We start from the raw sequence: 26,106 nt of genomic DNA, 5'->3' as shown, positions 1-26,106 counted from the left end.
CACTCTAACACTCCCAAAAATCGGGTCCATTCCAGGCAAAAGCCGGGAGCCCAGAACTCAGGCAGCGCCTCCCCCGTGGGTGCTTGGCCGCCCGCCCTCGCTGGCACAGCAGCAGGGAGCTGTTGGGGGAAGTCGGGCAGCTGGGCCCCACGTGGAACGCCAGGCTCCAGGCTTCTGCCTGACCCAGTCCCATCCGCTGCGGCTCTGGGCAGGGAACTAAGGGACGGTCTCTCTCTCTGCCGCCTTCTCCTCGTCTCTGTAACTGCCTTTTATATAATAAATACATCTTCAAAAAATTGCTTCCGGTCCACATTAGCAAAATCCTGTGTTGAAGGAACTGGGGGCATGGGCAGAGCTGGAGACACAGGGCACCAGCGCCCCAAGAGCCACGCGAGAGGAAGGCAGCCGGGCCAGCACGCAGTGACCACTGCAGGTCTGTGGCATGGACGTGCAGTGTGGGCCGCGCTGTGGTGGCCAAAGGAGTGCACCTCCAGGCGTAGCACCACACCCGGGCCCTCACACCACACGCCGGGGTCCAGCCCTGTCTCTGACACGGCATCAAGGCCTCACGGGCCAGGTACAGCTGCCATCCCACCATCCCTCGTCTCCGTGTGGCACACACTCCCTGAGCCCTGACCTGGCTGGCTCCCCCGTAGCATTAGAGCGCCCCTTCCTGCCAGCCTGGATTACCCCTGTCTGTTGGCAGGTGGGGGTGTGCACAGCAGGGGTGCGACCCATGGGCTGCTGGGAGGGGGCTCCCGGACCTTTGTGGGGCGCTGACAGGTGCTGAAGGGGTCCCTGAATGTCCTGTGGGCCTGCAGCCTCTCCAGCTGGTGAACCTGTGCCTTGCAGACAAAGCTACTCACATACAAACACGACACTTGTCAGAGTCGCTCCCTATAACCCATCAGCTTCAAACAAATTCCAAATTTCAAAACACACAGCACCCCCAAAACTCACTCCCTGGATTGGACTGCTTTAACCAGTGGGCAGCAAGTCTAGAAAAGTCCCGTGTTGGACGGTCTGTCAGAAAGTTTACTCTTGATTCGGTGGAAGAAGGGAGAAGTGACACATGCCCAGAACCAGCCAGCAAGAACCGAAAGTGCTAGGAGGAAGTAGTGACACTTCCCAGAACGGATGCCTGACCTGAGGTCTGGCTGGGACCCCGCGAGGGGTGAGCAAGCCCCATCCACAGCACCCAGGTCCAGGAGTGTGCGGCCCGCGCCCTGCACCCAGCTCCAGGAGGGGACGGCCCGCGCCCTGCGCCCAGCTCCAGAAAGGGACGACCACACCTCTCCGTGCCCCTGCGCCCAGCTCCGGGAGGGGACAGCCCGCGCCCTGTGCCCAGCTCCGGGAGGGGACAGCCCGCGCCCTGTGCCCAGCTCCAGGAGGGGACGACCACACCTCTCCGTGCCCCTGCGCCCAGCTCCGGGAAGGGACGCCCCTGTGTGCGTGTCCTGCAGACACCAAGCATGCCGATCCTGCTGGAACAGCCCAGTGCAGTGTGTCACTCCCACATGCCATCACGCCAGCCCCGCTCACGGTTGGCAGTCACAACCTGGCAACTGCTGATCTCACCACGGTCACATGAGCCCCAAGACGATAGGCGTGGGTGCTGTTCCCTCCTGCACCACGGAGGCAGCCCCTTCTGCCACGGCTCCCCACCAGCCACTTCCTTCCACGCTCCCACAGACGCCGCAGGACAGGCCTTTAGAAGGGCCTGCCAGCGGGCTGAGGGCCCCAACCAGCCCACTCCTTCACCGGGGAGAGGCTGCAGTTGGCCCAGGCTCCTGCTGCTCCCGCCCTTCACCGTGGGGAGATGGCAAGGGTGAGGCCAAATCTAGAATTCCAGAAGGGTGGAGGGCAGGGAGGACAGAGGCATGATGCCAGCCAAAAGGAGACAGGGTGAGCAGCTGCCAGCTGAGGGAGGGGTGTCCAGGAGTGAAGCTCATAGCAGTGTGGGAGGCGGAGGGGCCGGGGACCACACTTGCCCCTGAGGCCCAAGACAAGGGAGTGGACTGTCTCCCAAGAGCCAGTCAGGGACACAGAGAGGCCACCCCTGTGGGCCCAGGGCTCCATGCTCATTTAATGCCACAACTGGCTGCTAAAAAGCAGGTCAGTAGCTCAGTGAGTGGAACTGCCACCTTTACAGCCAACAGTCCACATGGTACCAGCTCAGACCCAGTCGCAGCACTGGTGATGTGCCTGGGAAAGAAGCAGAGGGTGACCCAAGCATCAGGCGTCCACTCCCACGCGGGAGGCTCCGGGGCTTCGGCCTGGTCCAGCCCCACCTTGAGACCATTTGAAGAATGGCCCAGCAGAAAGAAGGTAACTCCCCCTTGCACAACTCTACCTTTCAAATAAATAAGTCTTTATTTTTTGTGTGGGGGTGCACATTCAGCCCACCCAGCAGTTCACACGCATGTGGCATGCCGGCACTCTGCATCAGAACGCCCAGGTCTGAGTCTCTCTGCCAACAAGGACCCTGAGAGGCAGCAGGAAGTGGCACACAGGGCAAGCCGTCACCAGCCGTGGAGGAGCTCGGAGCACATCCGAGTCAGGAGATGAAAGATCTCTCTCTCAAAGAAGTTCTAAAAGCTGTGAGAACAGAGGGGCAGTTAGGCAAGCTGCTGAGGCCCCGGCCCGACATCCCAGCGTCTGGCTCCGATTCCAGCTGCCAATCAGCTGCCCACCGCTGCAGAGCCAGCGAGGCAGGGCCGATGTCGGTGCCCGCCCTCCGTGGGAGATCGGCATGGAGCTCCTGGCCCGGGCCTGGCACGGTCCCCACTGTGGGCACTTGAGGAGTGACCCAGGGGCGCAAGCAGGCTCTGCCTCTGTGCTTCTGTCCTCTCAGACAGCCTCGGGGAGCAAAACAACCGAGCACCCACCCCTTGCCTCAGCCCCGTGTCACTTCTTCAGGGCACAGTGCCTGGGAAAGCCGGCCTTGCTGGGCACCAAACCCCTCAGCACCTCAAGGGCCACCGGCAGCAGGCGTAACCAGGCTCACAGGATAGAACCGGGCCACTTCACTGACAGCCACTGCTCACTATACTGTGGGGGTGACACGATGTGCCTGCTGGGGGCCAGCGCTGAACCCCGGCCCCTACGGGACACCTGCCCCTGCTGGGGGCCAGCGCTGAACCCCGGCCCCAACGGGACACCTGCCCCTGCTGGGGGCCAGCGCTGAACCCCGGCCCCAACGGGACACCTGCCCCAGTCATCAGCCGCCAACACTCCATGGCTGTTTCTTACCGTTACAGGTTATCTTAAGGAATCTGTACAACTATACAAGTTGGCGAGTCTGAAGAGGAGGACAGGTTGGAACCTCACTCGGCATCTGACGTCACAGCCATTTCTCCAAATGCCTGTTGGCTTTCGTCTTTGAAAGGCAGAGACAGAATGGCCTCTGTCCATTGGCTCATTCCGCTGCAGCAGCTGAGGCTGTCCTGCCAAACTCCCAGGGCACTGCCACAGCGGCGGGCCTCACCGGGGCGGCCTCCTGGGGCTGCCTGGCAGGAGGCCGCAGTGCCAGGACGAGCAGCCAGGATGCAGAGGCAGGGCGTGGGTGCCCACAGCGCCCCAAGCACCCACTCCCGAGGCAGACCAACCCCAAGGCCTTCTGCTCCGGCACGTGTCAGCTGGCTGGACAAGGGCCACCCCCAGGACTCGACACCCCTGAGCCCACATCTACAACCTTGCCCGCAACGTCCAGACCCTCATCAGCCCTAACACCTGGCACCACGGTCCAGTGCGGGAAGTGTCTCCGCCATGATGGGACCCACCGGGCCGAGCGGTGCTGGAGGGAAGCCCAGCTGAGACGCCGTGCAGACAGGCGGCAAGGCAGAGGTGGGCGAGGTGTCAGACCCCATTGTGAGGTCTGAGTAGAATGTAGGTCTCAGGCTGAAGCCCGCCTCAGCTGATCTGCCCCGCTGGGCCCAACCCCCCAGCACACGGCAGCCCCTGACTCCCACAGTGTCCCCCGTGGCCAGCTCCGGTGAGAGGAGGTCCAAGTTCCAGGAACCAGAGAAGAAACGCCACCTTGGCTTCTAGGACTAAAGACAGGGACTCCAGGAGCCGCCAGGGATGTAGAAGCAGAGAGACCGAGCCGCCAGGACGAGCAGGCCAGGACGCAGCAAGTCCACCACGTGGGGAGGCCACCCACGGCCAGCAGCCCCAGGCTGACCCTGGGCACCAGGGGCCAGAGGAAGACAACCCGCAGTGAGGCACTGCCCTTGGCAGCCACAGCATGAGGAAGAGGCGCATCTGGCAGGAGTCAGGGCGGTGCAGCTCCCCGCCGACACCTGCAGCCCCTCTGTCCACGCGCTGCTCACGCAGGATTCCGCCGAGTGCGGCACCGGCCAGGTGGGCTGCGCAAGGCCGGAGCGCAGCAGCGAGCTCTGCTGGCCATGTCCCCCAGCCGTGGCCTGAGTCTGGCAGGACAGAGGGCAGAGAGCAGGGCACAGCTCTGACCTCACAATACCAAGTCCGCTGGGCCAGCCTTGCAGACTGGCGCCCTCTTCCAGCCCGGGCAAGGCCCGGGGCCCTGGGCAGCCTGAGGTGCCCTCCGGAGGGCCGCACCCCTCCCGCCGGCCCGGGGCATGTCTCTACTCACCAATTACGAGGGGCTGCGGCATCAGATAGAGAGGCTTGTGCGGGAGAATGAGGAGCTCAAGAAGCTGGTGCGGCTCATCCGGGAGAACCACGAGCTCAGATCGGCCCTCAAGACCCAGGCTGGCGGCCTCGGCCTCAGCGGCTTCCCCAGCGGCCTCGGGGAGGCGGTGGCAGGCTCTGCGCCCCGCCAGGGCAACAGTAAGAGCCTGGGGCCAGGAGGGCGGCAGAGGGGGGCCGCGGGGGCTCGGCGGGCAGGGAGCAACCCTCAGACCACTGGCCCCAGCAGGTAGGAGGAGGGCAAGGCCCGGGGCCCGGCCCTTTTGAGCACCCCCGAGGGCAGCATCTGCTCCCCAGCACCCCTAAAGTGAACTACCAAGCAGCCCCCGCCTGCTCCCGTTGCCCTGTCCCCATCCCCCACCCTCTGAGGGCAGGAGACCTCCAGGACCCAAGCTGGCGTTTCACCAGGCCGGGGCGGGTGCCGGGCCCGGCCTGGAGCAGCGACCGAGCTGAGGGTACTCGAGGCCAGGAAGCCGAGGGACGTGGGCGGGCAGCGGGGCAGTGCGATGACAGCCCAAGGAGGACTTCTCACAGCGGCAGGCCCCGTGAGACCCCAACGGGCACAGGGCCAACAGCAGGTGGCGACTGTCCCTCTGCCTCCCTCCCCATGGCACCTTCCTCCTTGCCCGTGGTCCGGAGCCGGCCCAGCCCCTGGGGACCCGCCCTGCCACAAGCCCGGCTTCACCCACCGAGCAGGAGGCCGCCCTGCTCCTGAGGGCACGTCACGCTGCCTTCCCTCCCACACCTGTCCATGGCACGCCTCCAGCATGCCATTCAAGGTCTCTCAAGGCACCAGCTGCCCACGCCCAGAGCTGCCCCCCATTCCTGGGTGCCACAAGCACCCAGCTCCGCAGCATTTTAAACGCTGTGCCAGTAGCGCCATGCTCAGGGCAGCGGGCTGGGCAAGCCCCCACCTCCCATTCCATGCGGGGTTCTCGGGCCCCTTCAGCCTGCACAGCTGCTGCAGCATCAGGCCGAGGGGAGCCCATACAGCTGGGCGGGGGGCACCCCCGGATGGTCCCTCGCCAGCAGTCTGGCCTCAGGAGAAGCCCGGTGGCTGTGGCTCAAGGCTGTGCGTGCGAGCACCGGGGCACGGGGGCGAATGGCACACATCAGGGGCTGAGGTCTGTGTGGCGGCTTTGCGTGTGAGATGGCTGCGGCAGGCCAGCAGGGGCAGGGCCCAGCATGGGGGCAGCATACCGAGGGCCCACGAGAGGGGCTCCTCACAGCGAGAGTCCCGTCTGGGTGTCGGCATGAACTCCAGGGAGAGCAGGCCGAGTCCGCAGGGGTCCCCACCGTCCATGGGGGACAACGAGGGGACAGCAGGTGGAGAGACAAGGCCGTGTGCTTGAACACGAGGGCTGAGGGGGAGTGCAGCCCCCAGCTCCCTGGGGCGGCCCCCGCTCCAGGAGGGGCCCTTGCAGGCGCCTCGCCCCCCTGCTCACCCCCGCCTCACCATGCCTGCTTGCCCTGCCTGCTCCTGAACCAGGCTCCTTCATGGGATCAGGCCAGGAGTTAGGGAAGAGGTGGGGGCAGGGGGTGCTGGCTGAGGAGTTCAAAGTCAAGTTCCCAAGGGCAAGCAAAGAGTAAGAGCCTAACTCCTAAATCGCCCTGGGCCGCCCCTTAGGAGACACCCGCGGGAGCCCACACCCGCGGGAGCCCACGTCTGGGGCGCTGGAGCCTGTGGGTGCGGGCCGCCCCTTAGGAGACACCCGCGGGAGCCCACGTCTGGGGCGCTGGAGCCTGTGGGTGCGGGCCGCCCCTTAGGGGACACCCGCGGGAGCCCACGTCTGGGGCGCTGGAGCCTGTGGGTGCGGGCCGCCCCCTTGGGTCCTCAACCCCCGCATCCCCACCATGCCCACCGTCCCCCTGAGAGGACCCTCCTTCCCCCCTCTGGCCCCTTCCCCTCAGGGCCCCTTCCCCCCACCCCCTTCCCTTCCAAGGGCCCCCTTCCCTACTAGGGCCCCTTTCCCCTGGGGACCCCCTTCCCCTCTGAACCCCCTGCTCCTGCCGGGACCCCGGCCGCCCCACTGCCAGGACCGTTCCTGTCAGGACACCCCCTTTCTCACACTTCAGGACCCTCCCCTCCCTCAGGACATGTGGACACCCTACCCGCCCCTCACTCTTTCCAGACCCCCGCACACCCCACACTCCCACTGGAAGCTTCTGCCCGAGGCCCAGCCCTTCCAGACCCGTGTGGAGAGCCTCAGCCTCGGGCTGCGCCCCGCGCCAGGACCCTCGGTCAGCTGTGTCTGTCCCCGGAGGGCAGAGGGCAAGGCCGGCCGTTGGCTCAGGGCTCGGGTGGGGCGTCGCCAACGGCGGGCCTGGGTGCGAAGTCGGACGGTGGGGTCACATCAACTGTGTTTCCAGGGAAAGCAGGTTGTCTGAGGGAACAAACCCAAGAAGTGACCCTTCCCGGGGCTCTGGCCTTGGCTGAGCTCACAGACCCAAGTCCCCTCAGGAACAATGTGCAGAAGGGCAGCCCCCTGGGGCCGGCGCGGTAGCCTAGTGGCTAAAGTGCTCGCCTTGTATCTGCTGGGATCCCATATGGGCACTGGTTTGTGTCCTGGCCACCCTACTTCCCATCCAGCTCTCTGCTTGTGGCCTGGGAAAGCAGTCGAGATCAGCCCAAAGCCTTGGGACCCTGCACCCGTGGGAGGGACTCAGTGGAGGCTCCTGGCTTCAGATCTGCTCAGCTCTGGCCGTTGCAGCCACGTGGCGAGTGAGCCAGCAGATGGAGGATCGCTGTGTCTCTCCAGAGACAGAGCTTTCCAATAATAAGATAAATCTTTTAAAAAGACCATCCCCATGCCCGTTGCTGTCCATACAGTGAGTGCCCGAGAGACCCCAGACTCCAGTGGGACCCACGCTGACCCACGGCCCTGAGCGGGCTGCAGCCGCCGCCAGGGCTCCCCCTGAGGTGTCAGTTCCTGGTGGGGCACTCCTGCCAGCCACAGGGGAGGGTTCTGGCCGTGTCGCGGCCGCCTGCGGGTTGACCCAACGTGCCTAGGCTGTGCACCTGCCGCTGATTCTCCACCATTTCATCTCAGTGTCACGCATGCGTGCAGTGTGGCCGGAGTCTCTGACCTCACTCCGTGGCCGTGGGCTTCCAGCCGGCTGCACACCCCCGCATGGGCCTGGGACCCTGCTCATAATTAGTGGGTCATGGACGTGTGGGCTTGTTCTGGACACCAGTTCCGACCCACCCTGCGAGGGCAAGCACACAGGGCCGTGTGGGGGCGGGCAGGGGGAGGTGTGGCGAGCCTTCCCCCTCACCCCCCCGTGCAGGGGCGGTCCTCTCCATCGCCTCAAGCTCTTGCCACGAGGCCTGATTTTGTGTCTCTGAGTAGTTATGCTTTCTGATGTGGTCGTAGTTTTAGTTCTTGTTCTAATTTTTGCTTGCAAGGGTGTGGAAGTACATCCATCCCACGTGGTTGCCTCCACAGCTCGTTTACCAGGCCGCTCTGTAAACACCGATACAGCGGCCGGGCACTGTGCCCAGGGACCCAGGTCCCTCTCCAGTGAGGGGACACAAGGCTGGGCCCTACTGTCGGTGGTTGGACAGGGCAGCATGCCAGCAGACAGCACACCCAGGGCGAGCCTCGGCTGCCCAGGAGGCAGACGGGGGACCAGCAGCTCCTGCAGGAGACCAAGACACAGGATGTGCACCCCAAAGCGATGCAGGCCCCGACAGGCAGGGGCCACTCGCCCCAGGACCCCGCCCCACCCCCAGGGGCAAGGACAGCAAGCTGCCCAGGGCAGCAAGGTGAGAGGGTGCTGCTTGACCCTCACCCTGGAACGGTGTGGCCTTCCCAGCGGCAGCTCAGCCCACTGCACCACCCTGCCCGCTTTGCCTCTGGCCGGTCGCCCTCAGGCAGGCACCAGCACACGGTGGTGTGGTCATGTCTCCTGGACCTGAGGATGCCCGCCTCGCCCCCGCCCCACCTCACAGGACAGTGGCCCGTGGCCGCCTTCTCAGGGGCAGCGCCACCTTCTCTCCTGCCAGCTGCTGCCCAGAGGGGTCCCGACTCTTTTTTTTTTTTTTTAAGATTTATTTTTATTATTTTTTCATTGGAAAGGCAGATATACAGAGAGGAGAGACAGAGAGGAAGATCTTCCGTCCGATGATTCACTCCCCAAGTGAGCGCAACGGCCCATGCTATGCTGATCCGAAGCCAGGAGCCTCTTCCGGGTCTCCCACGCAGGTGCAGGTTCCCAAAGCTTTGGGCCGTCCTCGACTGCTTTCCCAGGCCACAGGCAGGGAGCTGGAAGGGAAGCGGGGCTTCTGGGATTAGAACCGGCGCCCATATGGGATCCCAGGCGTGCAAGGCGAGGACCTTAACCACTTGCGCCACCGCGCCGGGCCCGGGGTCCCGACTCTTAGGAGCAAGCCACGGCAGACGTACCATGTGGTCTGGGAGACGCTCGGTGGTCCCTCAGTCCTGTGCCAGTGAATGTGGGACCACCCCACATGGGGCCTCTCGTATTGGGGTTCAGGGAGGCGCACCGATGTGAAGGTACAGCCTGGATCTCCACCCAAACACTGTCCCTGCACATTGTGCTGCCAGATCATGGGGCTGCACTGTGCCGAGCTGTGAGCCAGGTCAGGCGGCTGTGACCCAGGCCACACAGACTCCTGGGCTTCTCCCTGTGACCTGCCCAGTAGCTCCCACCCCTCACACAGCTGTCTTCCTACAGACGCATGTCTGGCTCAGGGACCACACTGCCCACTGCAGGGCAGCCAGGGGCACAGCCACTGGACTGTGGGTGGCTCAGCCTGGTACACTTATTATGCCCCACCCCAGGCCCCACTGCTCCGGGACTTCTAGAGGTCAGGCAGGCCAGGGAGAGGCTGGGGCGGCTGGGGCGGCTGGGGCGGGACTGGTGCTCCTGGCCGGGCTCACCTGGCGCCTTCTCCCGTTGCCCCTCAGATGTCTTCCTGCCCACGGCCACAGCGACAGCCAAGGAACCCACGCTGGAGGAGATGGGGATCACGCCCCTGACGCCCCTGGCCGACATGCTGGGAAGCCCACAGCCTGGAATGAGCCCCCTGGGCACCCTGCTGCCCGGCCCCACCCCAGCGATGCAGAGCAGCCCCATCTCTGGCCTCCTGAGTGGGCCACTGCCCAGCCACCTGCCCGGCCACCTAGCACCCTCGAGCACGTTGTCCAACTCCCTGGGCCTGCCTGCCCCTGGCCACCTGGCGGGGTCGGTGGCCGTGCCCTCCATGGGCACGCTGACCGGCTCTTTGGGCATGCTCTCCACCGGCTCGCTGACTCCCAGCAGCCCCCTGGCTGGCCCACTGGCCGTGTCGCAGAGTAGCCCTCTGATGGCATCCATGGGGGGCCCCGTGGCCCTCTCGCTGAGCAGTCCCCTGCTCAGCTCCACAGCTGCCCCCATAGGTGTCCCTCAGAACCTTCTGGCCAGCCCCATGGGCAACCTGGTGCTGTCGGAGGCCCCCAGGGTGCGGGTGGCAGAACCGCTGCGCTCCTCGGGGCCCCAGGCCTCGGCCATCCCTGCGCCCGTGCCCACTCCCAAAGGTAACACAGGGGACTGGGGGTGCGGGGGTGCGGGGGGCCGGGAGGGGGCTGGCTGCGCTCCCCGCCCTCATCCTCACCCCTCCTCTCCAGAGCACGCCCGGATGTCCCAGGATCCAGAGCCCCCCGGCGTGATGTTCGCGGATGCCCCCCTCCAGTCCTCCACCCCCGCAGGCGCCGCGGCCTTTGCGCATGGCACCTCAGACCGGGCCCAGCCCGGGGCCCCCCAGGCACAGGCGGTCCCCGCCGCTTCTGCCCCGCAGTCCCCCCCGGGCTACGGCTCCGCCAGCGCCGCGCCCTCCCAGCCCCCCAGCCACCCGCAGGCCTCGCCCGGCCCCCACTCAACCCCACGCAACTCGCAGCCCTCCCCGCCGCGCACCGTGTCCTCCCCGGCCTCGGTCAGCGACACCCGGGGCTCGCGCTCCTCGGAGGCGTCCCGCAAGAGTGTGCTGGAGCTGGATCGGAAGACGACCCACCGCAAGAGCAGCAAGTTCCCGGAGAGCTCCCGAGACGCGCCCCGAGGTCAGTGCCGCGGGGGAGGGCAGGGGCGGCCGGCCCCGGCGGCTGACCAGGCCCCCCGGCGGCTGACCCGGCCCCTGCCACCCCTGCTCCGGCCTCGGCAGAGTCCAAGCAGCTGGCCTGGGAGAGGCTGGTGGGCGAGATCGCCTTCCAGCTGGACCGTAGGATCCTGTCCAGCATCTTTCCGGAGCGCGTGCGCCTCTACGGCTTCACCGTCTCCAACATCCCGGAGAAAATCATCCAGGTGCGGGGCTGCCTTCGCTGCCAGGGCCTGGGACCCCCACACGGGGGACCTCCACACTGGGGACCCCCACACACGGAGGACCCCCACACGGGGGACCTCCACACACAGGGGACCCACACACACACCGGGGGACCCCCACACACGGGGGACCCCCACACACACCTGCAGGGCCTGGGACCCCTAAACACCAGAGGACCCACACACACTGGGGGACCCCCACACACCGAGGACCCCTCCCACACACAGGGGACCCCCACACACCTCCAGGGTCCTGGGGCAGGGACCCCTCCCACACATCTGGGGGGGCTGGGGTGGTGACTCCCTACACACACCTCCAGGGGCTGCTCTGAGGACCCTTCCCACACCTGCAGCTTGGAGGGGTTGGGGGCCCCAGGCATCAGGCAGGGAGGCCTCCAAGCCGGGCCCCACAGCCTCCCTGCAAGCAGACAGCGAGAGCCGGGGCAAGCACCGACAGGCCCAACCTGGGCCTCCCCCTCCCCTGTGGGTCACTGCCCAGAGCCTCCAGCTGGCAGGGGTCGGGTGGGCAGCCCTAGGCATGCACGGACTGCACAGGCTGCCTTGGCAGCCACTGGACATGCTGCAGCGTGCCCACAGGGGCCACTGGGGGACTGCTGTGGGGCTGGGACAGGAGTGAGAGCGTGACGTCCCTGCCTGCAGCCAGCACTGAGCCGGGGTCCTTGGTCATCCTTTCTCGGGGTTGGCACCTGTGGAGGGCAGGCCTCTGCGAGGTCAGCTGTCACGGCGTGGGCTTGGCTTTTCTGGCTAAACCTCACTGAACGGGCTTCTCGTTTTATTCAAAGATGTATATATTTATTTGAAAGCCCCTAACATGGAGAGCTGGACCAGGCCAAGGCCAGGAGTGCAAAGCCCCACCCTCGTCTCCCATGTGGGTGGCAGGAGCCCAGGACTAGGGTGCTGCCGAACGGGAAGCTGGCTGGGAAGGGCTGTGAGTGCCCCGGTCCTCCACCCCAGCCTTCCCCCCCACTGTGCTCCATGTTCACAGGACTCTGCCTTCTTGCAAGGGCTCAGTTGGCGAGTCTCTTAGCTTAACTAGGCCACAGTGCTGGCCAGGTTGTTTTGGATTGGGGCCAGTCCCACGGCACAGCAGGTAGAGTTGCCGCACCAGCACTGTGATTGCCGGCCCAGTCCCGGCTGCTCCAGAGAGGGTGTGAAGCCGAGAGTGACACGGCGGGGCTTGAGGGGATGGGGTGCAGCCCCCACGACGCCCCTACAGTGCAGGCATCCCACATGGAAACACTGCTCCCAGACCTGGCTACTCCACTCCCATCCAGCTCCCTGCTCATGCGCTCGGGGACACAGTGGCATGATGGAACCCGAGCCTGGACCCTGCGTGGGAGACCTGGTTGGAGAGCTGGGGCGATGTGGTCAGGGTGTTGGGGTGATGGGTGTGGGGGCCCTGGAATGTGAGGGATGGAAGCTGACCCCACGCCTTGTCCTAACTCACCACACACATCCGCCTGGGGCAGCGACAAGGCTCTCCCTGGGCCTGGTACTGACCACACACGTGCTGCTCTGAGGTGGTTTCGGTCAACCCTTACACCCCCAGGCCATGACGGGAGCATGTCCACCCTGGGCAGGGGAGGTCCCCTGTGAGCCCCAGAGCCCCAGCAGGCCACCCTGGGCAGAGGGGGTCCCCTGTGAGCCCCAGAGCCCCAGCAGGCCACCCTGGGCAGAGGGGGTCCCCTGTGAGCCCCAGAGCCCCAGCAGACTGCCCTGGGCAGAGGGGGTCCCCTGTGAGCCCCAGCAGGCCACCTGGGCAGGGGAGGTCCCCGTCTCAGCCTGTCAGCTCACTGCCTCAGAGCCCGGCCAGCCGCCGCCACCGCCCATCTGACGGCCAGCCGCCCTGCCCGCAGGCCTCACTGAACCCCACCGACCACAAGCTGGATGAGGAGTTGTGCCAGACGCTCACTCAGCGCTACGTGAGCATCATGAACCGGCTGCAGAGCCTGGGCTACAACGGGCGGGTGCACCCGGCGCTCACGGAGCAGCTGGTCAATGCCTACGGCATCCTGCGGGAGCGGCCCGAGCTGGCCGCCTCCGAGGGCGGCTCCTACACCGTGGACTTCCTGCAGCGGGTGCTGGTGGAGACGGTGCACCCCAGCATGCTCACGGACGCTCTGCTGCTGCTGTCGTGCCTCAACCAGCTGGCACATGACGACGGCAAGCCAATGTTCATCTGGTGATGCCCCCCAGGCAGGACCATTAAAGCTTCCCACAGACACCAAGCCACCAGGCCTCTGCTCTGCCGGGTGGGCTTGCCGCGCAGGCCGCCCCTTCGGCACCCCAGACGTGGGCTGCAGGCACCGATTGGAAGACCCCCAGTCTCCCCCAGCTTGGCCACCAGGAGAGCAGCGGAGGCCCATGAAGTGGCCCATGAAGTTCAGACAGGCACAAACCAGAGGGGCAGAACCACAGCAAGCCCAGGGTGGTGGGCACAGCTGGCGTGCGGGGGCGGGGGCGCTGCAGGACGGTCAAGGCTAGGGCCCCTGGCCCACAGGTGGACAAGGAGAGAAGGGAGGAGCCTCTCTGGGGTCCGGTGAGCATGCGTCAGCAGCCAGCGAGGCGCCCAGGCCCGCCCTGGCTGAGGGGCCCCTGGGCCCTCCGTCATTCCCAAGCTCCAGCAGAGGGCGGGGGCGTCCAGTCAGACCGCTGGGCCGTTGGCCCCCTGGGCACTCCGCGACACACAGCAGGCCGGCCGGTAGAGGCGAGGGTCAGCCCCGACCCAAGCCACCCAGGGCCATTTCAGGCGGATGCGCCATCAGAAAAAGCAGTGGCACAAACCCGAGCTCAGCCGTACCCAAGAGTTCGAGCCCCGTTAGCGCCGGGGCAGCTGGCTTCCGGCCGGCTCGCGAGCCGGCGGCCTTAACGGTCCCGCCCCACGACCGAGTTCCTTGGGGTAGGGTGTCAGGGCCGCACCTCCGCGGCCGCCCTTTGGGGTTCTCTGCGGGGAGCTAGGCGGAGGCTGGACGGTGCCCCTGCGTTGTCTTTGAACCCTGGGGCTACGCGGGCTGGGAAGAGCTGGCGGGGTCGAGGGGTCCGTGGTGCGGCTGATCCGCCAGGACGCTGCGCACACGGCTCTTCCCGCGGGGGTGCTGGGGCCGGCTCGGCTCCTCCGTGGGTGAGGCTCGAAGCGGGGTCCCTTTCTCTCCCTTTGGCTCTCCGCAGCGGGCGCCCCCTCTGCCCTGCGCACATTGCCCTACCAACCCTCTCGCCCAGCGCCGCCCCTCGCGGACGCACCGACGACTCCACGCGCGCAGTTACAGCTTTTGGGGCCTTGCGGCAAAGAAGGCCTGCGCACGCACCATGCAATCCCTACCCGACTGGCCCCCGGCCCCTGACGCCCTGCGGCCCTCGCCCTTCCCGCACCCGGTGCTGCACGCCCTGCACAGCCTGTCCCGCGTGCTGCTCTTCCCAACCTACTGGGCCCTGGACCAGCTGCTGGGCTGCTGCGCTCCCAGGGTGCGCCCCCCGAGGCTGGCGCGGCTGCGCACCGCGGCGGTTGGCTGCGTGGCTCTGGCGCTGCTGCTGCTGCTGGCGCTGGCACTGCCGCTGGCACTGCCAGGCCTGCTACTCTGGCTGCCACTGCAGGCCACACGCCGCCCCTTCTGCTACCAGCCCCCTCCGCGGTCCTGGGCGCCACCCCTGCCCTGGCGCCCTCCCGCCGAGCCCGAGCGCTGCTTCGTCTTCCTGACCGCCAACCTGTGTCTGCTCCCCGACGGGCTGGCGCGCTTCAGCAACTTGCCACACAGCCAGCGGCGCGCAGAGGCCATCCGCGCTGCGCTCCTGGCCGGCCTGCAGTCCTCCGAGGACAGCCGCTGCAGGCAGCCGCAGCCAGGGGCGCCCTGCGGGGTGCTCCAGCCCGTGTTGCCCGCAGGTCTGGACTTCGTGTGCTTGCAGGAGGTGTTTGACGTACGCGCCGGGGGGCGCCTGGTGCACTGCCTGGCGCCCTGTCTCGGCCCTGTGCTGTGTGACGTGGGCACACTAGGCCTGCAGCGAGGCCCCCACCTCAAGTTGCTGGGCAGTGGGCTGCTGCTGGCCTCACGCTACCCACTGTTGCGTGCCTCCTTCCGCTGCTTCCCCAAAGCACGGCGGGAAGACTCCCTAGCCTCCAAGGGATTGCTCTCGGCCCAGGTACTGACCCCAGTGAGCCCAAGGAGCAGCGGGTGCCTGCTTGGCTGAGAGCTGCGAGTGGAGCTGGAACCCAGCGTCCCTGGTGTTGCAGGCGCAACTGGGAGTACTGGACGGGCGCCGCGTTGTTGGCTTCCTGCACTGCACGCACCTGCATGCGCCTACCCGTGAGTCGCACACGAGGCGTCTGGCGCCTGCTCGGCTGCCCCACACCACCCAGAGCGCAAGGGTAAGGCGGGGGGCTCATTCAGGACGCACCCCGCAGAGGACGGGCACCTGCGCTGTGAACAGCTGACGCTGCTGCTGGACTGGGCCGAGCAGTTCGAAGCCGAGAGCCGCCCCGACGAGGCTGTGGCCTTCAGTGTGCTGCTGGGCGACCTCAACTTCGACAACGTGTCCCAAGGTCAGGTGCAGCTGCAGGCCCACCAGGGGCGGGAGCCGGAGGCGCTGCCCCGCCAACCTGACACCCCATCTTTTTCCACCCGCAGACCACGCACGGGAGCAGGAGCACCAGCTCTTCCGCTGCTTCCGGGACCCGTGCCGCCTGGGCACGCGCCAGGAGCAGCCCTGGGCCCTGGGTATCGCGTCCAAGTGCAGGGAGCATGGGGTGGCAGGGCGTGCCAGGCCTCCTAACACCGCCCTCCTGACCTCCACAGGGACCCTACTGAGCACCAGCACACTGCACCACTCAACGGTCAACTCCCCCGTGAGGCTGTGCAGGTGAGTAGCCGCCCAGGCTCCACTGGCTCCCCGCCCCCAGACACAGGGCCTGGTACCCAGCCCTGGTGACCCGCCCCTCCGCCAGGGCCCTGGAGCAGGAGAAAGGCCGGCTGCTCTACCTGGAGGGCCCTCCCAACGGAGGCGCCCGGCCCAGCCCCTGGCAAGGCCGGCGGCTGGACTACATCACCTACCGGCCACAGCCCGAGGGCCCGCTGAGCCCAGTAAGTGCCAGGGAACTTGGGAGCGGACGGGCAGGGGAAGACCCTGCAGCCTGAGTCCCGCCTGCCCACCCGCAGGAGGTGGAGCTGGTGAGCTTCAGCACTGCGCTGGCCGGCCTCACCGACCACCTGGCCGTCGGCCTGCAGCTGCGGGTGTCTGCGCCCGCGTGACCACCGCAATAGACGCACGCGGACAAGCCGGGGAGGCCCGCAGGCGTTTTATTGCCCTTCACACGGCCTCCTGCGCCCGGCGGTACTCGTAGACGCTGCCACGCTCGTGGAAGGTCGTGGGCTGGGGAGGCGAGCCTGGCGGGGCCGCAGGGTCCTCGGGGTCTCCGTAGCCCCCGCCGCCCGGCGTGTGCAGGCAGAACACGTCCTGCGGAGGAGGGGTGCAGGCTCAGCAGGGGCGGGAAGGGCGGTCCCGGACGCCTCCCTGCGCTTGGCTACTTTCCAGGCCCCCAATTAAACCTGGTTTCTGGTAGCCTCCGCGCCTGCATTCCCCCTCCACTGCTAGCATGCCGCACGGGCCACGGCGCTTACCCCGGGGGACACGGCGACCGACGTCTTCCCACCCAGGTTTATGGTGCGGCCGTCCTTGCGGATCAGCAGGTTGAGGCCCCGGGCGCCAGGCTTGCCCCCTGCGGCAGAGGTGAGGCACAGGGCGTCCAGGGAGGCCCGGGCACCACAGAAGAGGGGTCCCCAGGGGCAGGGGAGGGTGGGGCGCACCGTGGAGGCCGTAGGGCTGGAAGGCACGACGCTCGCTCAGCACCGACAGCAGGGCCTCCTCGCGGAACAGCAGCTCGCGGATCACACCATCGCCGCCGCGGAAGCGGCCTCGGCCCCCAGAGCCAGGTCTCAGCTCGAAGCGGCGCAGGATCACGGGGTACCTGTGCACGGCAGGGCGCTCAGCGTGCACGGGGGAGGGGGGCTGTGCGTGGCAGGGCGCTCAGCTCACACTAGGGACCTTGCTGCGGGCTCCCTCCCCGGCCCTGGCCCCCGGCCCCGCCGCTCACCGCCGCTCCAGGATCTCAGGGTCCGTGATGCGTGTGTTGGTCATGTGGCTGTGCACGCCACTGCGTCCGTGCCAGCCAGGACCCGCGCCCGCGCCGCCCGCCACCGTCTCGTAGTAGCCCATGCGAGCGTTGCCCAGCGTCACATTGTTCATGCAGCCCTGGAGGGGCAAGCGCGGGCGCTCGGTACCGTCCCCGCCCACCCCGCACGCTCTCCCGCCCCCGAGCCCCGCAGCCGCGCCCCCAGCGCCCTCCGCACCTGCGACGCAGCGCAGGCCCCGAAGGCCCCGAGGATGACGTCTACCACTCGCTGCGAGGTCAGCACGTTGCCGCCCACCACGGCCGCCTCGGGGGACGGGTCCAGGATGGAGCCCGCGGGGATGACGACGCGGACGGGTGCCAGGCAGCCCTGCGCGGGGGACCGGGCGATGCTCAGGGTCGGGGCGCCCCGAGAGCGCCCCGGAGAGGCGAGCGCGCGCGTACCTGGTTGAGCGGGATGTCGCGGCCCACGAGGCAGCGCAGGCAGTAGATGAGCGCGGACAGCGTGATGGCCCGCGGCGCGTTCAGGTTGCCGAACACCTCGGGCCCGGTGCTGCTGAAGTCGAACACAGCGCTCCCCTGCGCGGCACAAGGCAGGGCACCCAGTCAGCCGGCGGCCAGCCCTCCCTGCCGCGCCCGCCCGTGCCCTCGCGGCCCACCTGGCTCAGGTTGACCTGCACGCGCAGGCGGATGGGGGAGCCATCGTCCATGTGGTCCTCCGCTGACACCTCCAGGGGCAGGCCCTGGGCCTGCCGGGCCGAGCCGAAGGCCCGCAGCATGTCACGCACTGCCAGCTCGGCGTTGGCCTGCGGGAAAGAGGCCTGGGCTGCAGCTGGCGCCCGAACCCACGCCCAGGGCCCAGCGCCCACGCCCAGGGTCTGGCGCACCTGAATGTGTCCCATGTAGGCCTGCACCACGTCCAGGCCGTACTGGCCGATGAGCTCGCCCACCAGCTGGATGCCCTTCTGGTTGGCGGCCACCTGTGCCCGGAGGTCCGACAGGTTGTCATGCAAGTTCCTGGTCCCGCTGCAGCCCGAGATCTTGCCCGGCGCCCGCAGAGCCTCTGTCACAGCTGCACCGAGAGGGTCCCCGCTCAGCCCTTTGAGAACCCAAGCTCACCACCCTGCAGGAGCCCCCATGCCCAGCCAGCCCGGCTGCCATCTGCCAGGCCAGGCTTGCCACAGTGCCTTCACGCCTCAGCCCGGGCTCTGCTCCCTTCACTCGCAGGCCCAGGCCTCCCCCATCCCCACGTGCACACGTCTCCCTGCCAGCTTTGCCCCAGTGCACACACCCCTGGGTGGCTCAGGCTGAAGCCGGCAAAGGCCCTGACCAGTGGGAGCCACACACGTCTCAGGTGGCTGCCACCTGACCCCGACCCTGGGGGCCTCACCTGGGTGTCCTGGCCACCTGACCCCGACCTGGGGGCCTCACCTGGGTGTCCTGGCCACCCATCCACTGCGTCCCCGCCTGCCGCTCACCGTCCTCCTGGAAGACGCCGCCCTGGACCAGCTTGAAGGACAGGAAGACAGCCCCCTCCTGCTGCAGGGACGTAGAGTGTGGTGGCATGGAGCCCGGGGTGATGCCCCCGATGTCAGCGTGGTGCCCACGGCTGGCCACATAGAACACAGGCCGCGTTTGGCCTGGCCAGAACACCTGCAGGTGCACGGCATCGGTCAGCCCCGCAGCCTCCGAGGCTCTCCCAGGGGGTGTCCCAGCTCGCCTGGCAGGGGGCGTGCGCCGCTCACCGGGGTGATGACCGTGAGGTCCGGCAGATGGCTACCGCCTGCGCTTGGGTGGTTGCTCAGAAGCACGTCCCCGGGGTGCAGATCAGCCCCCAAGTGCTGGATCTGAAACCGGGCACAGGGAGGGGGCTGTGAGGGGCCGCAGGGGGCGGGGCCTGTGTGCACGGGGGCGTGGCTGGGGAGGCACACCTGGAACTGCACCGTCTCCTGCATGGCGCCCAGGTGCACAGGGATGTGGGGGGCATTGGAGACCAGCCCCCCGTCCGGCCCAAAGAGGGCGCAGGAGAAGTCCAGCCTTTCCTTGATGTTGGTGGAGATGGCCGTGCGCTGCAGGATGCGCCCCATCTGCTCTGGGGGGCACAGAGGGACCTGGTGCCCGCCAGCCCTACCCGCCACGCAGCCTGGGGGCTTCAGGCCGGGCAGGGAGCGCACGTGCACAGACCTGCCTCCCGCACCCCGTCCCCGCCTGGCACACCGGCATCCGGCTCTTAGGCAGGAAAAGCCACGGCCTGCACCTGGGCCTGGACAGGGTCCCACGGCTCCCACCGAGAGCTGCCAGCCCCCGCCCCCGCGAGGGCCACGGGCAGTCGGGACTCACCAGCAATGCTCATGAAGCGGTGCGAGAAGATGGACAACTGGATGGGGTCCAGCTGGGTGCCCACCGTGCTCGGTGCCTCGGCCCCCACCGAGATGCGGATGTCCCCTTGCTCGGTCACCTCGGCCTGGCAGCCTGGCTCCACCAGGATGGTGCTGGGGACAGCAGCACCGAAGGGTCGTGTGGGGGCCAAGGAGCACGCCGAAGCCTCCAGACCCCTGTGCCCAGAGCCAAGAGCCCCAGCAGGGACAGCGGCCAGGCCCCAGCCCACCTGTTGCTGTCGATAATGAGGCACGGCCCGTGCAGCTTGTGCCCGCAGCCCAGCTCTCCCAGCAGGTACACGGGGGTCTCCTGGTAGCCCCCCTCGAAATAGCACTGGGTCATCTGCAGAAGACCCAGTCAGCGGAGGCTCCCGCTCAGCACGCTCCCCTGGGGTTGAGGTCCCTCTGTGTCCCAGGGCCACCAACCTTGTCCACTCGGGGCGGCCCGGTTTGGGCTTTGGGGACATCCTCAAGGCGAAGACCACTGCAGCCAGTGGCCCTCACCCGCACATCGTCCACCATCACCGGCCGCTCAGGGATGATGAATCCAAACTCCCTCATGTACCTGCCCAGTGGGGTGGGGGGCAGCTGTGGGCAGGGCAGACCACCCCCAGGGAGCGAGGGGGCAGCTGTGGGCAGGGCAGGGCAGGGCAGGGCAGACCACCCACAGGGAGCAAGGGGGCAGCTGTGGCCAGGGCAGGGCAAGGCAGACCCCCCCCAGGTAGCGATGGGGCAGCTGTGGCCAGGGCAGGGCAAGGCAGACCACCCCCAGGGAGCAAGGGGGCAGCTGTGGCCAGGGCAGGGCAGACCACCCCCAGGGAGCGAGGGGGCAGCTGTGGCCAGGGCAGGGCAGGGCAGACCACCCCCAGGGAGCGAGGGGGCAGCTGTGGGCAGGGCAGGGCAGACCACCCACAGGGAGCGAGGGGGCAGCTGTGGCCAGGGCAGGGCAGACCACCCCCAGGGAGCAAGGGGGCAGCTGTGGGCAGGGCAGGGCAGACCACCCCCAGGTAGCGAGGGGGCAGCTGTGGCCAGGGCAGGGCAGACCACCCCCAGGGAGTGAGGGGGCAGCTGTGGCCAGGGCAGGGCAGGGCAGACCACCCCCAGGGAGCAAGGGGGCAGCTGTGGCCAGGGCAGGGCAGACAACCCCCAGGGAGGAGCGAGGGGGCAGCTGTGGCCAGGGCAGGGCAGACCACCCCCAGGGAGCGAGGGGGTAGCTGTGGGCAGGGCATGGCAGACCACCCCCAGGGAGCAAGGGGGCAGCTGTGGCCAGGGCAAGGCAGACCACCCCCAGGGAGCGAGGGGGCAGCTGTGGCCAGGGCAGGGCAGGGCAGACCACCCCCAGGGAGCAAGGGGGCAGCTGTGGCCAGGGCAGGGCAGACAACCCCCAGGGAGCAAGGGGGCAGCTGTGGCCAGGGCAGGGAAGATCACCCACAGGGAATGAGGGGGCAGCTGTGGGCAGGTCAGGCCAGACCACCCCCAGGGAGCGAGGGGGCAGCTGTGGGCAGCTGTGGGCAGGGCAGACCACCCCCAGGGAGCAAGGGGGCAGCTGTGGCCAGGGCAGGGCAGACCACCCCCAGGGAGCGAGGGGGCAGCTGTGGGCAGGGCAGGGCAGACCACCCCCAGGGAGCAAGGGGGCAGCTGTGGGCAGGGCATGGCAGACCACCCCCAGGTAGCGAGGGGGCAGCTGTGGGCAGGGCAGGGCAAGGCAGACCACCCCCAGGGAGCAAGGGGGCAGCTGTGGGCAGGGCAGGGCAGACCACCCCCAGGGAGCAAGGGGGCAGCTGTGGGCAGGGCAGGGCAAGGCAGACCCCCCCCCAGGTAGCGAGGGGGCAGCTGTGGCCAGGGCAGGGCAAGGCAGACCACCCCCAGGGAGCAAGGGGGCAGCTGTGGGCAGGGCATGGCAGACCACCCCCAGGGAGCGAGGGGGCAGCTGTGGGCAGGGCAGGGCAGGGCAGACCACCCCCAGGGAGCAAGGGGGCAGCTGTGGCCAGGGCAGGGCAGGGCAGACCACCCCCAGGGAGCGAGGGGGCAGCTGTGGGCAGGGCAGGGCAGACCACCCCCAGGGAGCGAGAGGGCAGCTGTGGGCAGGGCAAGCCACCCCACAGGCCACGCGGACAGGGCAGTGTGGTACCTCTCCACAAAGGCTGCCCCAAAGTCGCCGGCGCGGGGAGAGTGGGCAGTGGCTGGGTGCTGGTGGGCGGTCACCATCAGGGCGCAGTCCGTGCCCTGATAACGCAAGTGCAGGAAGCCCTCCGTCCTGATCTGGGACCTAGGCAGGACAGAGCAGGAAGGGCTGGGGACAGCAACTCCACGACAGCGTGGTCTCGGTGCTGGCATGGAGCACACACAGTCCACTGGACACAGGACAGGAGGAGAGCTGGCCAGGCAGCCCACCTGGGGAAGCCCTGGGCCTGCAGAGCGTCCACACACTGCTCCTCCAGCTGGCTCAGCCGCTGGTCAAGCTGCGCGAAGGTGTCCGGCGTGTAGGGCAGGGAGCAGGGCTCCTGGGCCTCCTGAACAACATCAGCCAGGGCCAGCCCCACTGCCGACAGCAGCCCACTGTGCCTGCAGAGAGAGGGCACGTGGGGACCTGGGCACAGGGCTCGGAGGGGCACATGGGCATGGGGCCATGTGGAGTACATGGGCGGCGGGTTGGGGAGGGGCACGTGGGCACGGGGCCAGGGTGGGGGCAGGCTCTCCCTGACCTCCCACCTTTGCCCACCTGTGAATATGCACGGTGTCCATGCCCAAGGCCCGGGCGATGGCGCAGGCGTGCTGTCCTCCAGCTCCCCCAAAGCAAGCCAGCACGTGGGCCGAGGGGTCGTGACCTCGCGCCTGCAGAGCCAGCAGGATCAGTGGTCATCTCTCCTGCTCCAGCCAGCCACTGGACTCTGCCCACCCCCACCCCCTAGGTAGGCTGACCCGGCAGGCACAGGCTCACCTGCGTGAGTGCACGGATGGGCCGGCACATGGCCTCGTTGGCCACACGCACGAACCCCATGGCCACCTCCTCCAGGCTCAACGGGGAGGCCGGGCAAGGCCCTTGGGTGAGGAAGCTGTTGACCTCGGCGGCCACGGCAGCCAGGGCCTTGCGGGAGGCCTCGGGCGACAGGGGCTGGTCCTCTCCCGGGCCAAAGATGCAGGGGAAGGAGGCAGGCAGCAGGCGCCCCAGCACCAAGTTGGCGTCCGTCAGTGTCACGGGGCCCCCTGGAGTGGACACAGTGTGTGGGGCGCCAGGTGGAGGGCGGGGTGCGTGGCACAGCCAGGATGGGGGCGGTGGCAGCTCTCACCTTTGCGGTAGCAGGCAGGGCCCGGGTGGGCGCCCGCGGACTCGGGCCCCACGACAAAGAGGCCAGACCTTAAGAAAAGGACTGGTGTTGGAGGTGACAGATCGGGGGTAGGCAGGGAACTCAGGAGCACCCCGGAATCAAGGAGCACCAAGGAGCCCCGGAGCACCCGGGAGCACCAAGGAGCACCAAGGAGCACCAAGGAGCCCCGGAGCACCAAGGAGCCCAGGAGCACCAAGGAGCACCAGCCCAGGAGCACCAGCCCAGGAGCGCCCGGGAGCACCAAGGAGCCCAGGAGCACCAAGGAGCCCGGGAGCACCAAGGAGCCCAGGAGCACCCGGGAGCTGACCTGAAGAAGAGGCGCGAGCCCCCACCGGCCGCCACTGTGTTGATGTCCAGCTGGGGCGCCTGAAGGGTGACTCCCGCAACACTCGCCTCAAACACGTGCTCAAACTCCCCGGCGTAGCGGCTCACGTCCGTGGATGTGCCTGTGGCGTGACAGGCACGGGTGCTAGAGCAGCCCCGAGGATGCCCCTACCCGCCCACACACCCAGCCACCTCCGGGGCCGCCTCAGGCATCCGTACCTCCCATGTCGAAGCCGATGACCGGCTGGCCACCCTCCAGCTGGTAGGTAGTGGCCGCATAGCCAACCACACCGCCAGCAGGGCCAGAGAGCACGGCCTGGGAGCCGCTGAAGGCATCCACGGGTGCCAGGCCACCATCGGAGCGCATGAACAGCACCTGTACGTCCTGCGGTGGGGCGGGGAGGGGCTCAGCGGGCGGCCACGAGCGCCTGGCAGGTACTTGAGGCAAGGGGGACGGGAAGCCCTAGGCCCCTCACCTTCAGCTGGCCCTGGAACCCACGGCGGAAGCCCTGCACATAGCGCTCGATGGCAGGCGTGAGGTAGGCGTCGGCGCAGGCCGTGTGCCCACGGGGCACAATGCGCACCATGGGCATGGTCTCCGAGGAGAGCGACACGTGCAGGAAGCCCAGCTCCCGGGCCAGCATGCCCACCTGCTGCTCGTGCTGGGCCCACCTAGGGCGAGAACCCAGGTGTGTTGGGGGGCTGTGCCCGTCCAGTGTCCATGCACCCTCCAGCAGCCCACAGGCCCCGCTCACGTGTAGGAGTGCATGAGCACCACGGCCAGGCTGCGGATGCCGCGAGACAGGAGCCCCTCCAGCTTCCCACGCAGCGCCACCAGGTCCACCGGCTGCTGTACCTCCAGCAGGTCTCCTGTGCGGCCTGCAGGAGGACCCACGCCACCAGTCCAGGTCTCCTGTGCGGCCTGCAGGAGACCCACGCCACCAGCCCAGGTCTCCTGTGCGGCCTGCAGGAGGACCCACGCCAGCCCAGGTCTCCTGTGCGGCCTGCAGGACCCACGCCAGCCCAGGTCTCCTGTGCAGCCCACCTGCCACACACCCACCCCAGCACCCCTGCACACACCTTTCACAGGTGTCCCAGTGCCTGGCTCTCCACGGTACAGCACCAAACGCTCATCCACCTCCACAACCTCCTCGTACAACACCTCGGGCATGGGCACGGCCTGGGGGCAGGCAGGGGCTCAGGGAGGGGCAGGCAGGTACAACACAGCAAGTATGGGCACGGCCTGGGGGCAGGCAGGGGCCCAGGGAGGGGCAGGCAGGTACAACACAGCAAGTATGGGCACGGCCTGGGGGCAGGCAGGGGCTCAGGGAGGGGCAGGCAGGTACAACACAGCAAGTATGGGCACGGCCTGGGGGCAGGCAGGGGCTCAGGGGAGGCACAGCCAGTCCAAGGTCCAGCACAGGCAGGGGCGGCTCTGCCTCCAGGCACCTGAGTACAACCAAAAACCCTGCCCCCACGAGCCAACCCGGGACAGCAGAGGGTGGCAGGCAGGACCGCATGTGCCCTCAAGGACTGGGGGGCGCGGAGGAAGGGTCCCCGAGGAGTTGGGAGCCAGCACCTGGAAGGGGACTCACCAGATCGAAGAGTTTCACGCGGGCTTGGGTGCCAATGTGCAGCAGGTCCTTGAAGCCGCGGGTCACCAGCAGGGCCACCCGCTCCCCACGCCGTTCCAGCAGTGCGTTGGTGGCCACCGTGGTCCCCATGCGGATGCTGGCGATGCGACTGGTGTCCAGTGGCCGGTCCCGGGGCAGCAGCGTACCGCTCTCCTGCAAACTGCTGGGTCAGCACGAGGCCTGTGGCCGGCCAGGGCCCCCCCACCCCTGGCTCTGCGCACCCCTCAGGCTCTGTGGCTGCACCTGCTCCAGGATGCGACGGATGCCCTCAGTGGGGGCATCTGCATAGTTGGCGGGGTCTTCTGAGAGCAGCTTCAGGACCCGCACGTGCCCACCGGGGCACTGGGCAAAGACATCGGTGAAGGTCCCTCCCCGGTCGATAGCAAAATGAAAGCGGCCTTCGGGGGCGCCCATGGTGGGGGCGCTGGAGTCCGGCACTGGTTCTTCAGCTGGCAGCCCTGGGTGAACTGGATAGAGTGGTTGGGTGAGCGCCTGTGCGCGCAGGCATGCAGGCTCTCCTCTGCTGTAGCCCTGGGCGGGAATGGGAAACGGGAGGGAACCTGGGAGGGCCCACGGGAGCCAGTGCGCACTGGGAGGGCAGCTGGGACTGGACAGGCCAGGCAGAGAACAGAAGGGCGCCCAGTGCCCTGCTGGGGGCAGGAGCCGAGATCCTCTGCCCAGTGGGTCGGAGTTCTCTTGGCACCAAACAGCACGCGACAAGCCAGGGCAGGTGAGGGGACCCCACTGCCCACCTTGCTCGCTCTTTCCTGCTGGCCCAGGCCTAGTGAGGCTCTGGGACGAGGCGGGCAGAGGCCCGGGGGTGGTGAGGAGCTGGTCCAGGCGGGAGAAAGGAAGAGGCGGCAGAGAGGAGAGAGCCCAGAGCGCTACCCACCTGCCTGCTCCGCTCCGGGTCGCTCACTGGCCCGGGTGCGCTCCCCGTCGGCCCGACCCTCGCCGGCGTCCGTCCCGGGGAGGGGCCTGCGGGGCCCGCCCCCAGGACGAGGCCGGAGCGCGCCACCCCCGCGGCTGCGTCAGGCCGGCCTGTTCCTGGGCGGGCCCGGCGCGGGCAGGTCACCTTGGCTCTGCGGGCCGCCGGGTCCCGCGCCGGGCGAGCGCGTCCTGCCGACGGCCTGAGCTCCAGAGAGCGGCCGGGGCGCGCGGGGCGGCCGGGGGCGGAAGGGCGGCGCTCGGGCCGCGTGCGCTGGAGAGGGCCCTCGCCCGCCCGGTGCGCGCTGGAGAGGACCCTCGCCCGCCCGGTGCGCGCTGGAGAGGGCCCTCGCCCGCCCGGTACGCGCTGGAGAGGGCCCTCGCCCGCC

The 26,106-nt window shown here is 68.2% G+C and overlaps 3 protein-coding genes across 3 annotated transcripts; 2 read left to right on the top strand and 1 right to left on the bottom strand.

Annotated features, from left to right (window-relative positions):
* The first annotated feature begins 4,598 nt into the window (after positions 1 to 4,598).
* Positions 4,599 to 13,193, top strand: SPATC1 (spermatogenesis and centriole associated 1). Its single transcript, XM_040991566.1, has 6 exons — positions 4,599 to 4,809; positions 9,600 to 9,788; positions 9,879 to 10,207; positions 10,283 to 10,727; positions 10,829 to 10,968; positions 12,864 to 13,193. The coding sequence occupies exons 1-6, from the start codon at positions 4,599 to 4,601 to the stop codon at positions 13,191 to 13,193; spliced, it is 1,644 nt and encodes a 547-aa protein (XP_040847500.1).
* Positions 13,194 to 14,313: 1,120 nt separating this feature from the next.
* LOC121163867 (sphingomyelin phosphodiesterase 5-like) lies at positions 14,314 to 16,247 on the top strand. Its single transcript, XM_040991587.1, has 7 exons — positions 14,314 to 15,141; positions 15,233 to 15,305; positions 15,404 to 15,541; positions 15,627 to 15,716; positions 15,795 to 15,858; positions 15,944 to 16,079; positions 16,155 to 16,247. Exons 1-7 carry the CDS (start codon positions 14,314 to 14,316, stop codon positions 16,245 to 16,247), a joined length of 1,422 nt encoding a protein of 473 aa, XP_040847521.1.
* Positions 16,248 to 16,286: 39 nt separating this feature from the next.
* OPLAH (5-oxoprolinase, ATP-hydrolysing) lies at positions 16,287 to 25,753 on the bottom strand. Its single transcript, XM_040991645.1, has 27 exons — positions 25,683 to 25,753; positions 25,034 to 25,257; positions 24,752 to 24,943; positions 24,237 to 24,336; positions 23,912 to 24,035; positions 23,633 to 23,828; positions 23,376 to 23,541; positions 23,140 to 23,278; positions 22,794 to 22,861; positions 22,445 to 22,710; positions 22,226 to 22,338; positions 21,898 to 22,068; positions 21,635 to 21,772; positions 19,930 to 20,068; positions 19,734 to 19,846; positions 19,466 to 19,617; positions 19,057 to 19,217; positions 18,871 to 18,972; positions 18,604 to 18,778; positions 18,013 to 18,197; positions 17,785 to 17,931; positions 17,570 to 17,704; positions 17,346 to 17,495; positions 17,090 to 17,247; positions 16,803 to 16,963; positions 16,617 to 16,714; positions 16,287 to 16,452 (listed from the first exon to the last, which is right to left on the bottom strand). The coding sequence occupies exons 2-27, from the start codon at positions 25,202 to 25,204 to the stop codon at positions 16,306 to 16,308; spliced, it is 3,867 nt and encodes a 1,288-aa protein (XP_040847579.1). The 5' UTR covers positions 25,205 to 25,257; positions 25,683 to 25,753; the 3' UTR covers positions 16,287 to 16,305.
* Between the last annotated feature and the right edge of the window lie 353 nt (positions 25,754 to 26,106).

The sequence above is a fragment of the Ochotona curzoniae genome, unplaced genomic scaffold (assembly GCF_017591425.1).
Source record: "Ochotona curzoniae isolate NIBS_2020 unplaced genomic scaffold, NIBS_Ocur_1.0 contig_65, whole genome shotgun sequence".
In the NCBI taxonomy this organism is placed as follows: Eukaryota; Metazoa; Chordata; class Mammalia; order Lagomorpha; family Ochotonidae; genus Ochotona; species Ochotona curzoniae.
Note: the sequence above shows the minus strand (reverse complement) of the source record. Positions and strands in the feature narration are given on the sequence as shown.